This window comes from Narcine bancroftii, chromosome 2, assembly GCF_036971445.1.
Source record: "Narcine bancroftii isolate sNarBan1 chromosome 2, sNarBan1.hap1, whole genome shotgun sequence".
NCBI classification, from domain to species: domain Eukaryota; kingdom Metazoa; phylum Chordata; class Chondrichthyes; order Torpediniformes; family Narcinidae; genus Narcine; species Narcine bancroftii.
The window spans coordinates 73,239,741-73,253,409 of NC_091470.1; the positions used below are offsets into that span (position 1 = coordinate 73,239,741).

At 41.7% G+C, this 13,669-nt stretch overlaps 1 protein-coding gene and 1 long non-coding RNA gene across 2 annotated transcripts in view; one reads left to right on the forward strand and one right to left on the reverse strand.

The window, feature by feature from the left end:
* plek2 (pleckstrin 2) overlaps positions 1 to 3,838 on the reverse strand; it is a 23,257-nt gene extending 19,419 nt beyond the window's left edge. Inside the window, exon 1 of the mRNA XM_069915489.1 lies at positions 3,629 to 3,838. Within this exon, the coding sequence (XP_069771590.1) occupies positions 3,629 to 3,838 (210 nt within the window). The remainder of the gene's footprint in view (positions 1 to 3,628) is intronic.
* Positions 3,839 to 7,995: 4,157 nt separating this feature from the next.
* Positions 7,996 to 13,669, forward strand: part of LOC138753741 (uncharacterized) — a 30,959-nt gene continuing 25,285 nt past the window's right edge. Inside the window, exons 1-2 of the long non-coding RNA XR_011351400.1 lie at positions 7,996 to 8,203; positions 10,158 to 10,388. This is a non-coding gene — a long non-coding RNA (uncharacterized lncRNA). The remainder of the gene's footprint in view (positions 8,204 to 10,157; positions 10,389 to 13,669) is intronic.

Consider the following 13,669-nt stretch of genomic DNA (forward strand, 5'->3'; position numbering starts at 1 on the left):
TAGTCCACTTCACTGGAGTTGAGATGGAGATCATAGGCAGCTTTATGTCTGTGTGGGTTAACCTCTCCAGAGACTTGGTCCTGGTCCACCCGTGAATATGCATTAGCCAATAAATCACGCCAGTGCTTCCATTTCTCAGAAGTCTGTCGACCATCACCTTTAACAATTTCTACACACGCTCTATTGAAAACATCTGTTTAGGGTGTATCACTGTGTGGCATTGCAACCACTCTGCCTAAAACCACAAGAAACTGTAGCAGATTGTTGAACATGGCTCAGTACTCCATCTATAGCCCCTTTCACACCTGCAAGTGATCCCAGGAATTAATTGGCCTTAAAGTACTCCATCTATAGCCCCTTTCACACCTGCAAGTGATCCCAGGAATTAATTGGCCTTAAAGGCGTCTAGTTTGAAAGGAAATTCTCAATGCCGGTGTCAGATTATGTCATCTCATGCCGGAGATTGACTGCCTCAACTCCTAGTATGATCCCTGAAGTCTGCATTGCAATCGGGCAAGTGTACAATAGGCAATTGCACTGTGGTATAGAAATGATGTGATTTTTTTTTCGTGTGAGCACATTAAACCCTGGGTGGAAAGGTGCTGCAGATGTGCTAGAGTCTTAAGGTAACACAAACATTTTTGAGCCCAGAGGACCTCAAAACCCAGCATCAATAGAAATGACCAAGACAAATCGTCACATAAATAAACATTGCTTTTAATTATCTTTTAACTTGAAACTGGATCAAACTTTAACTTATTATTATTAACTTAACCTAACTTAATCCCCTTCTAATTCTAAAGGCAGGTGTATATAATGTGTGTGTAAGTGGCATTTTAAATGAGATCTGTTTGAAGTGTTTGTATGTGACCTACACTAAAAAAAACCTGCCACAATTTATCCCCTTCAAAACATAGATGTACAATATAAAATATAACATAATTTGTCACATACTCCTTCTCCATTCTCTTTTGAAGTCATTATAATATAAAAAACAGCCGGCACATTGTCAGAGCTTTTTAAATACTGTTGATAATAAAATCTGATGTTATTTGGTGTGATTTTAAATAAATTTAAATCAATGAAAAAAATCACAGAAAAGAAAAGTTTAAAATGGCTTCTGCAAATTGTGGGAAGAGGGAGGTACATCAGCTCCTCACCTAAGGTTGGAGACGGAGCTGGATGTGAGTTAACAGACACAATTAAAGATGGGCGATTGTATGAAGGCATTGCATCGAAGCTCAGAGTATCGAAGGACAAAAACAGGTCATTAACAAGTTAAAGACACTAAAGTGGAGGCTTCATCAGGTCATGGGCCATAATGGGAGGGGTGGTACAGACCATTGGGACTGTCCTTATTTTAACTTGGCATATGACATTTGGGGTACAAGCAAGCAAGCCACACTTCTCATCCACTCTCTTAGGCAAGGAAGGGGCCTGCTGTGCAATCCCTTCAACCCAGTATGCAACCTGAGGAGGAGGATGAGGTTCAGGAACAGGATGCTCCTTGTACCTTGTCTGCCACAGATCCATCAACCACTGCTTGGTCTCTCAGCTGCTCCTGGTGCCTTTCCCCTGTACCTCAACCCCTCCTTCTGCCTCATCCCCTGCCACTGCCTCACCTGACCAGCAAATTTGAATTGACCAGACAACAACAGGCGAAAACACAGGGATCACATCTCCTGCTGTACTGGGAGCTGGTAAGACTTGTAATTAATCTATTCAATTAATGCCAAGGCATGGTACATAATTCATATATGTGTCCTCACCACTATCCAGGAGGCAGAAATGTAAGAAGTCCACAAAGAGGCAGGAGGCAGCAACTGAGATGTAAGGGTTGTTATCTGAAATAGACCTGATGAACCAAGAATGGACCCGAAAGGAGAGGCATGAGGATCTGTTGCAGGGGCTGATGCAGGAGTAACAGCTGGCACAGCAACACAGCTCAGGAATGTGCCACCGTCAGAGCAGAGCGCCAGCCTGACAATTCGCATGCTTGACAACTGAGAATTGACAGGGAGATGCAGGCACAGACTGCAGTGATAATCAGACTTAACTCATCTATTGAAGTAATTGTGCGAGTCCAACCATAGCCCTCCACCATCAGTTTCCTTCCTCCATTGGCAGCCCTCCTGCATTCCCCTTCCCCGCCAGCCCTCCCCCTCCTTCCAACCATCTTCTGCACCATGATGCCACAAGCCTCTTTGCATACCTCTCCCTCCTTGCACCACTGTCAGCCCTCCCCCATTCCATTCTCCTCCTCTTACCACCCTACACAGCCTTCCCCCTTCTGCTACCATCTTCCGGCTCCAGTCTACATGCCAACCATCATCTGAACCCTCAAGTGGGGCACTCTTGTCATGGGTTAGTGTTGAGGGTTCAGCTGATCACCCCCCTCATTGGCCATTATCCCAGCTCCTACATTCACCTGCTTGAGGAAGAGGATGAGAAGGCCTGATGAAAAGTTTCACATGATTCATTTATCACTGAAGACATTCTGTTTACAATTTCTGTAGTGTTTTGAACTAAAGTTAAAGGTTTATGGAAATGAAGAGATGCCAAAAATGTGTTTTCAAAATGTTAAAGTTTTATTCCAGAAAGTTTTTGCACTGCCTTTATTGACAATTTTGGACTATGTTTACACAAATGTTGCATGTGATGGTCCAATGGTTATTAACAGGTTTTATTTTTAAAGTTCAGATTTTACAGTTGCACTATGTTCCCAGATGAGCAATAAAGTTTTATTGACTTTTAAGGCAAATGACTCAGTTATTATCCTCATTTCCACACAGGACTGCAGTAATTGCCTCAAGTATAGCCTGCGGACCACAACTGTTGTACCATAGGATTCTTTCTGAGGAGGGAGATCAGATGCCTCATGATATATAATTACACCACTAGGTCACCAGGGGTCATCCCAGTGACCTTGTCTATAAAGCAGCCCAGAGCTACAGTCTAGTCCTTCCAGGTTCGTCTTGTAAGAGACAAGACCTCTTAGTGTACATATTAGTTTATTAAAGCTGTCTTGTACTCGCACTGCTGTGTGGTTATTGTCAGTACACACACCCCTCTACTCTTCCAGGAAGGCTTCTTGTTAAGCTCGCAGATATTATGCAAGGCACAGCAGGTAACCAACACCCTCTGGCACAAAAGTGGTATTAATATCTATTTGCTTTGATAGGACACCTCCAATGATCTTTGAGATGGCCAAACGCATTCTCCACAACCATTCTTGTGGAGCTCAGATTGCAGTTGAATGAGCGCTTACGGTGATCAATGATGTGATGTGGTGTGAACCCCATCATCAGCCATTTTCTCAGTGGGGTAAGCATGGTCTCTGATCAGCTTTTCCATACCATCAACATTTCTGGAGACTTTATCAATGAGAATGTGTGGGTGACTGAACAGAAGGAACAATGGCAGTGTCAACTCACTAATATCATGCATCACGTTCAAAGCAAAGGTCCATCTAACGTTTAGATGATAACATGTACATGTTAAAGCATCACCATGCACTGTGTCAGAATCACATCACTGGGAATAGATGACCTCCTGCATCCTCAGCCATCCTGTAAATGGGAGAGTTGAGAAGAATGTGAGTGTCATGGGTGTGACCTGGCCAACCCACGTATACATCTGTAAAGCTGGAAACACAGAAAGTGAAAGCTAGTGCGACATTTTCAGGTAAGGAAACAGCAGCTTGAAGAATGATGGAGTGCCACCCTTTTCGAATGTAGTAGAATGCTGGATCTTCCTGAGGGGCAATGATGGCAATATTTGTACCATTGATGGCGCCACCACACATTGGATAACCAGTACTTCTTTGAAATGCCTCCATTGTCTCCAGAAGACCCTCCCCAGTCGTTAGCCCAATGAAATGTTTCATAAGGTTCTTTATTACCGTGGCAGTCACCTGCCTCACCACCATAATTACAATGGAGATACTAACACCAAAAAGAACACTGATGGAACGATACTCTCCACAAGTGGCATACCACTACAAGGCTATTGAAAGTCTGACCTGTGGTTCCATAGGTCTTAAGCATTTTGTTTTCTTACGCCTCAGGTGTGGCCCCGGTACCCCAGCAAAGTAATCAAATGTAGCATGTGACATTCGTGATTCTCAAGCTACTGGCCACCATTGTTTTTTTTCGATGGCTTCATTCCAGAATACGGGTTCCTGAAGTTTCTCCCTCTTCCACATCCTTTTGCTATTATGTACCTGACAAGATACTTCATTATAACCAAGCATTTTTTTTTACAGGAGCTCTCAGCTCAGCCACACTCTCCTCCTCAAACACATGTTATACGCAAGCTATCATTAAAATTCTGTCACCTGAGATCAGGTGTCCACTTCTTTTTTTTTAAGCACCAGCTACTCTTTGCACCAACTTGCAGATAAGGAGGCTGATGAGACCTGACTGCCTGGTGATAGATTCGCACATCTTCAGGATGCCCAAAGCTCTCTGTCTGATGTCCACCATTGTACAGAATGAGATGTCGTCACTTCTACCTTTTGTGCATTGCATCATTCTGGCACTTCCAATTGAAGGTAGAACAGACCTAATGCCGGGGATAGCTCCTTGCAAGTGTGAAAGTGTTCAGTGCCCCAGTTAGGAGTGGTCAAGTGTAAAAAGCCAAACCCCCATTCCTATCCTGGGACATAATGGATGATTTAGTGGAATGCAGGTTTATAATTCCCACTGCCTTGGAAAAGCAGCCAACAATATTAAAAGACTCAACTCACCCTGATCATACTCTTTTCACCACCCCCTCACCTCATCAGGAAGAAGATTCACAAGTGTGAGATCATGTACCACCAGATTCAAGGACCAATCTTTTGGTTATTATCAGACTCCTGAATGAACCCCAAATAGTAAAATTGTGTTACCAACTGACCTTTCGTGTAACTCTGCACTTTGTACTTTTGTACTGTGCATGAGATACCTAATGTCTGCTGTAAAACAACCTCTATTACTGCATTTCCAACACATGACAATGTACTTGAATAGTGGGTTGTGGTAGAGTCTGTCATTGCTTAGATCAGACTGAGATATAATCTGTTCTACTTAGGCCATTACCAAAGTCAATAATGGTATGATTATGATGTGATTATGACTTGTATATTTAGTATACAGTCCCTCAAATTTACTTTGCCCTTTAAGAATGTGGTCAACATTGGATTCTTCTGAGATCATTTCTCTATTATACATATGGTTTAGAGAGTCATTGTTCAGGTCTGTGCATTTATCTGTCTAAATGTAATTGACCAATTGTTAGCAAATAGCTTTGCTAACAATAGTATCTGTATCAAGCCCCAGTCCTAATGCTTTAAATGTCAGATCCAGGTTTACTGCTGCAAAAATTATGAATTGACTAATCAATTCAGAATGGTAAAAAAGTACTCGTACTGTTTTTAAAAAAAAACATTGGAAACAAAAAATAAATAAATTTAAGTTACACAATAAATTAAACCTGTAAGTTATCTGAAATTTGCCCATCTCCCTTTGAGCTATTTTTCTCCATTCAAAGGAACAAAGTTGTTAAATCTGTACCATGTCTAATCTGACCTGGCTGTTTTAACTAAGTGAGCCCATCTTGCTGTAGTGTCAACAGTTATGCTTCTCAAAGTAAATGCAGGAAGTTGGAGCACTTTGTCTGGACTCTTCGTCTGGGTTCTGAGGTTAGTGCACGGTTGAAACCCTTTCAGAATGGTAGGAAAGAGGCTGCATTAGGAAGTTTCAAGTTTCCTTAATTGTGTCTGTAGCCCTTAGAAATATCTAATTTTGTCAATTTCCTCACAAAAGATGATCTGTTATAATAATCCTTTAACAGTGAGGTGCCATCATTCCACATGAAGCCACTGAATGGTATGTTGGCATTCAACTTTAATATGCTGTATGCAGGAAATCAGTTAATTCCATTGATACATTATTTGTGAATCTTTTACCCCCCCAAATGCACCCATTGTGGTCCATTTTGGATTGCACAGGTCACATTTGCCAGATCCAGGTAAAAGTTTCAGTGGGTTCCTACCTGCTTCAGAAGAACAAAATGAGCAAAGTGATGTGCCTCAAGGACTATAATCAGTCAGTTGCACTTGTGTCTACTGCGATGAAATGCTTTGAACGGTTGGACATAGAACAAATCAATTCTTGTCTCCGGAAGGACCTGGACCCACCAATTCATCTACCATCACAAAGGGTTAACTGTAGATGCCAACTTGCTGATGGATCACCTGGAGCACAAGAACACCTACATCAAATTTGCTCATTGACTACAGCTCATGTTTATCTCTGCAAAATTGATGATCACGGGGATCCGGACTCTCTCTGTCCCTTTTCAACTCCTTAACTTCCTTGCTGGCAGATCCCAATCAGTGCAGACTGACCACTTCACCTTCTCCTCACTGACCATCAGCAAGGAATACCTCAAGGCAAGGTGTTTGGTCCCCTGCTTTATTCCCTCTGCTTTCTCAATTGTGTAGCCAACTTTGGCTCTTACACAATCTATAGATTTCCTTTGACACCACCACCATTGTTGGCAGATGAGTCAGAAACCAGGATGGAGATCAAGAATCTGGCTGTGTAATGCCAGAACAACTATCTTGCTCTTTAAGTCAACAAGACTAAGGAGCTTATTGTGGACTTTATGCTGAGGAGGTCGGGCCCACTCCCTGTTTTCAGTGACAGGACAAAGGTGGAGAGGGACAGTACCTTCAAGTTCTTGGATACCCACATATTGGAGGACTTCTTGTGGAGCTAGCACATTGAGGCAATCATGTAGAAGGCACACAAATCCATCTATTTTCTAGAAATTTTATACGATTTGTCACAAATACTCAATGGAACTTCTACAGGTGTACTTTGCAAAGTACTGTTTGCATCCTGGACTGGTTTGGAAACTTGAATATCCAGGAATGCAGAAGGCTGCAAAAAGTGGCAAACTTAGCCCAGCCCATCATGGGCTCTAACCTCCCGTCTATTAAAGACATGCATGTGAGACACTCCTCAAAGGAGCAGCCAATATCATAAAGGATTCCCATCGCCCTGATAACAGTCTCCTCTTGTGACTACCTTCAGGAAGAAGGTACAAAAGCCTGGTCCAGCACCTCCGGTATCAAGAACAGTATTTTCCAACAGTCCTCAGGCCATTGAACCTCCCTGAATGACTTTATCCCTAAACTACTCCAGGACCACCAGAGGATTTGTAATCACTATGAAAATTTCACTTTTTTTTCTTGCACTGACTGGAACCGAATATTTATTTATCCATCCTTCAATATTTATTATCTCTTTTTCTGTCTTGGCGGATTGTGGTAATTTAATTAATACTATTGCAGTTGTATACTGTGTAGTTGTAGCAAGCAACTTCAGGGAATTTTTAAATTATACTTGTTTATAACAATAAATTCTAACCTCCCATCCAAAATTGTAGATGTCGCAACAATAGAAAAACACAGAGACACGATATTCATATTCTCAATTAGTACACTGCACTACATGGCTGTCTGAGGGCAGGTGAACAATTTGAAATATGTTAATGCTACTAATTATGTCAATTTGCATAAAAGACAATGTGAAAGAAATATGAGGATTGGTGGCATTTTGTATTAAAATCTATTCATCAGTGGTGGGATTAGTTCAACATTTGGACCAAGTTCCGTTTGCACTTCCCCAGTGTTACTCAAGTGGAAAGCTACTGTTGTGTGGTACAATTTATTTGACCATTTTCTTGGTCAAAATAAAACTGTATCAATGACTCATGCTGAGCTCCACCCTGCCATGAAGGCAAAACAAAATGTAATCTGCAGGAGTCAATTATTCAGCTCTGTGCTTGTCTGGAGATAAGCCATTACCATTTTTGGTCATGTACTGTGCATGTAATCATGTTTAATTTACACTATTACCCATTGGCTAGTCAGAACAGGCAAGCAACACATTCTTTCTGGCTTTGAAATTCAGACAGCCACGTGATACAGCGGAAGTAGCCACATAAAGGCAATTGTCTCTCAACTGATAAATTTCTGAGGACTATTTTTGAGTGCAGTCATTTGCGGTAAGACAAAAAAGCGATCAGTATGAGCTCATGAGTGTTTTGGAGAATTTGGTTACTCACTTTGAATGGATTAGTTATTACAGAATGTTACAGCCCAGGATCAGGCCCTTCATTCCACATGTCTGTGACAAGCATGATGCCTAAGGTAAACTAAAACTCTGCTACTTGCACATAATACATAACATTCTATACCCTATGTATCAGATGTCTTTGTGGAAATCTCTTCATAGATGCTATTGTGTCTGCTTCCATCATGACTCCCAACAACTCATTCCAGGCACCAACTAGTGTTAAAAGAAATTTGTTCCACATCTCTCCTTTAAAACTTTCAATCTGTACCCGCCCCCCGCCCCCCAAATCCCCACCTCTCCTTAAACACTTTGGTGTGTGACTTTTTTTTTAACCAAGAAAAATATTGTGAATGTGTGTCTTATCTCATAATATAATAAATTTCTATCATCTCCCTCAGCCTCTGCTGCTTGAAAGTAAACAACCCAGGTATAGACACCGTCTCCCCATAGCTCATACCCTATAAAACAAGCAACTGGTAAATCTCTTCTGTACCATTTCCAAACCCTCCATATCCCTCTTGTCATGGGACAACCTGAATTGTATACAATACTCCAAGTGTGGCCTCATCAAATAGTTTTATAACTCCAACATACTTTTCTACACAATGTCTGCAAAATTAAGGCAAGTGTATCATATGGCTTCTTTACCACCCTATCTAGTAGCATGGCCACTTCCAAGATTTTTGTCAACCTCTTATTACTCCAGTCCTTGTTGAAGGGTATCAGGCCTTGGAAGAACTAATAACTATTTTTCTGTAGTAAAACACGAAAGTTTGCAGACACTGTCATTGAAGTAAAAACACAATGCTGGAGAAACTCAGCAGGTCAAACAGAGTATTTTCCATCGCAAAGATAAAGATGTATAACAAATGTTTCGGGCCTGAGCCCAGCATCAAGGTATGTAGAGTTTCAAAGTTCAAATTTATTGTCAGTGTACGTACAACCCTGAAATTCCTTTTCCTGTGGGCAAGGCAGAATTACCACTTATTTGTAGTGCAAAAAAATCTGTACTCGAGAAAATACATACACACGTAAACAAATAAAGAAATGTAAACAAACTGCAAAACAGAGAGAAAAATATCAATGAAGTACAAAAGTAAGAAACCTTAAATGAGTCCCTTGTGTTGAGGAGTCTGATGGTGGAGGGGCAGCAGCTGTTCCTGAATCTGGTGGTGTGAGTCTTTTGGCACCTCTTTCCTGGGTACAGAGCGTGTGCTGGATGATCTAAATCCTTGATGATTGCAGCTGCTCTCAGACAACAGCTCTCCCTGTAGATGTTCTTGATGGTGGGGAGGGTTTTGCCTGTGATGTTCTGGGCTGTGTCCACTACCTTTCGCAGGACTTTGCACTTGGAGGGTATTGGTGACCTTACCAGACCGTGATGCAGCCAGTTAGCCAGAGTTTCTGGTGTCATACCAAACCTCCGCAAACTCCTGAGGAAGTGGAGGCATTGAAGTGCTTTTTGCACAATGCCATTAGTGTGTTGGGTCCAGGAAAGATCCTCCGAGATAGTGACTCTAAAACATAGTGAACCTAAATTTACTCACCCTCTCCACCTCTGACCACTGGATCAAATACCTCTGGTTTTCCCTTCTTGAAGTCATTATCAGTTTTGGAGACATTGAGTTTGAGGTTGTTGTTAGTGCACCATTCAGCCAAATTTTCAATCTCGCTCCTAAATGCTGACTCATCACCTTTCTTTATACAACCTACTACCATGGTATTGTTGGCAAATTTGTAGATGATGTTCCGAGTCACATAGTCTTAGATGTATACCAGGTTGAGCAGGGGGCCAAGAATGTAGCCCTGGGATGCTCTATACTGATGGAGATTGTGGAAATGATGTTCTTAGCAATCCTCACTGATTGTGGTCTGGAGGTGGGGAAATCCAGGATCCATTTATTATGTGAGGTGTTGAGGCCCAGCTCTTGGAGTTTGCTGATCAAAGTTCAGGGTGTTGATGATAGAGTTGAATACCAAACTGTAGTCGATAAAGAGTATCCTGATGTATGCACTTTTCCTGTCCAGGTGTTCCAGGGCTTTGTGTAGAGCCAGTGAGATGGTAACCGTTGTTGACCTGCTACTACAGTAGGCAACCTGGATTGAATCCATGTCGCAGCTTAGACAGAGCTGATCTGCTTCATCACCTGCCTTTCAAGACACTTCATCTCTGTTGGAGACTGCCACTGATGGATGGTTATTTAAACAGGTTACCACACTCTTCTGGGGACTGGTACGAATGAGGCCTGTTTGAAACAGGTGGGTACCAAGCCTTGCTGGATTGAGAAGTTGAATACATTGGCAAGTTGGTCAGCACAGGTTTTTAATCCTCAGCCAGGTACTCTGTCTTTCCTTTTATGAACTCTCCTGCATGTCAGAGGAGGATCATGAGGGATCTGGGAGTGCATACGAGTGGCTCTTCATTGTACTTGTGATTAAATCAGATGTTGAAGGAAGGCATTGAGTTCATCCGGGAGGGAAGCTTTACCATCTGCTATTGCACCAGATTTGGTTTTGTAGCATTTAGGGCCTGCCACAGCTGTTGGCTATCCCTCGTTTTCATTTTCTTCTGGAAACTCCACTTCACCTGCTAGATTTTCTGTAGATTGCCAGCATTGTGTTTTTACCACTTTTTTGTAAATATTTTATATATTGGGGCCATGGTTCTGGTGTTTCTGACCTCTTGAAAATATAATTCCATTTTAATTTTCAGTATATTAACTTCAATCATCTAATCTGTATTTATTACTTTAATGAAAGCAGCTAATAATTAAGACTGAGAATTGCATCAGAAATGAATTGGCCTTTGCCCGACAAGCTTACTTTGTCATTCAACAAGACCATGGCTGACCTGGCCATTGACTCAGCTCCATTTACTTGCCTGTTCCATAACTTTCAATTCCCCATACTTCAAACATCTATCTATCTTAAATCTATTCAATGAGGCATCCTCTTTTGCTTCCTAGGGCAGATTATTCCAAATTCACTACTCTCAGAATTTTAGAATCCGTATTGTCAGGAACACGTCAGGAAATTGGTTTTGCAGCAGTATTACAGGTACAAATTGCTATAAATTACATTTTTAAAAATAAATTTATGCAAATGAAGAGAAATGTGTAGTTTGTTGTCCATTCAGAAATCTGATGGCAGAGGGGAGGAAGCTGTTTTTGTACTGCTGGGGGTTCATCTTCAGGCTCTTGTACCTTCTTCCTGATGAAAATAGGCCATGGCCTATAGACGACACTTTCCGTGTTCTAGTGTTTCCCAATTTCAAAACGTGTCCTCTTCAAGGAAAGGTGAGCAACGATATTCCGAATTACTATCTTATTAAACCAATAAATCAAAATTTGTTGTTGCAGCTTTAAGAAGCTTTAATTGTTGATAAAACGGACAAACATTTTGCATAACTTTGCATTGAGATTTTCATAATGACGAATAAACGAAGCCAAATGTATAATAATATAACGATATTCAACTTCAAACAGATATAAGAATTCAAAGAAATGTACCTTGAGCTTGTGTCCAGTTCGTAATTCTATGAAGAATGAGATACAAGCTCTTGGTTTGCTCAGGTATTATGACATATGTCATAGTAACTATGGTAACACTACAAACAATAATTTTTATTAAAGGAATAGGCACAAAATTAACTGCGAATCAAAAACACAAGGTTTTAACCTTTACATAACCTGGGGGGTGAGAGTCCTTAAGGACAGAGGCTGCTGTCTTGAGACACTGCCTCTTTTAGATGTCCTGAAAGGAGTGAAGACTGATGCCCTTGGTGCTGGCTGAGTTCATAACTCTGTCTTTTCCTGTCCTGTGCATTAATGCCTCCATGTGAGACAGTGATGCAACCAGTCTGAATGCTCTCCAGAGGACACCTCGAACTGGCAGAGTCCGCAAGCATCGAATCCATGCTGCTGAAGACCCAACTGCGCTGGGTGGGTCACGTCTCCAGAATGGAGGACCATCGCCTTCCCAAGATCGTGTTCCATGGTGATCTCTCCACTGGCCACCGAGACAGAGGTGCACCAAAGAAGAGGTACAAGGACTGCTTAAAGAAATCTCTGTGCCTGCCACATTGACCACCGCCAGTGGGCTGATATCGCCTCCAACCGTGCATCTTGGTGCCTCACAGTTCGGCGGGCAGTAACCTCCTTTGAAGAAGACCGCAGAGCCCACCTCACTGACAAAAGACAAAGGAGGAAAAACCCAACACCCAACCCCAACCAACCAATTTTCGCTTGCAACCGCTGCAACCGTGCCTGCCTGTCCTGCATCGGACTTGTCAGTCACCAACGAGCCTGCAGCAGACGTGGACATACCCCTCCGTAAATCTTCGTCCACGAAGCCAAGCCAAAGAAGAAAGAAGACATGGAGGCCCCAGGATAGATCTTCAGAGTTGGAGCTGGGAGAAACAATTTGGCCCTCTCTAATATATTCCCTTGCATCTTGAGGCTAGGTCTCCAACTTCTAGACTCACCTAGCAGTTAGTAAATAAGGTCTTTATTTTAGAAAGAAAAATACTATATTAGATTATTTATTTAAACTGTAGAAAAAAAAATGCAGTATGCTGTTGAGCAGAGACCTGGGAGTGCTTTTACATGAATCAGAAAAAATAGATTGCAGGTGTAGCAGGTAATCAAGAAGGCAAGACAGACTTTTTCCCTTCATTGCTAGAAGGTTTTAAGAGTGATTTAAAACACAAAATGGAAACCTGATGCATGAAGGATGAAGGTACACCATGGGGATGGTACAAGTCAGTACAGCCTTTGCACACCAAAGCCATCTGCTCATGCCTTGCGAACAGTGTGAGATAACAGGTGTGTGCTTTGGTTCGAAGTGGAGTGTTTGGAACTTGGGGTTTTGAAATAATATTTTATTCAACCTTGATACAGGGGTATAGGGGAGGGGAGTTACTTATCTTATATGTAGAATAATGATGTGATCTTTTAGTCCAACTTGTTTACTCGAGTGTATAAAAGTTGATGCATCCCTTTGTTGGATGGAGACCCCAGGAGACTGCTTTCGAGGCTGAAAGCAGGAAGGGTCATCTCATGTTAACTTGGCGAATCATAAAGAGCTAAACTGAATTTGTTCTGTGTGCTTTGCTTCCTCGCATTGGGAGCAACGAAAACCCACTACAACACACCAGGTTGATTACATTTTAGGAGAAATAACTGGAAATACCCTTTGGAGTTTAGAACATTGAAGGAGGATCTTATATGTTTGTTCAATTAAATAGACTATCTTTATCCCCTTGTAATCTAGTTCCCATTTCTCCCCCATCCCCAAACCTGTGTAACTTGTCCATCCCTTGGGCAAGATGATGCACACTGATAAGATCTTACATTGCCAATGTTTTTTTATTTTTTTTAAATTTAATATGTCACCATATAACCAATCTCTAATAATATTTACACAAACTTTGTACGTATATATACATAGTGACTTTTTCCATTTTCTCCCCAACCCCCCCCCCCCCCACCTTCCATCCCCCAATAACTATAGAGAGAAGAAAAAACAAAGAGAAAAGAAAA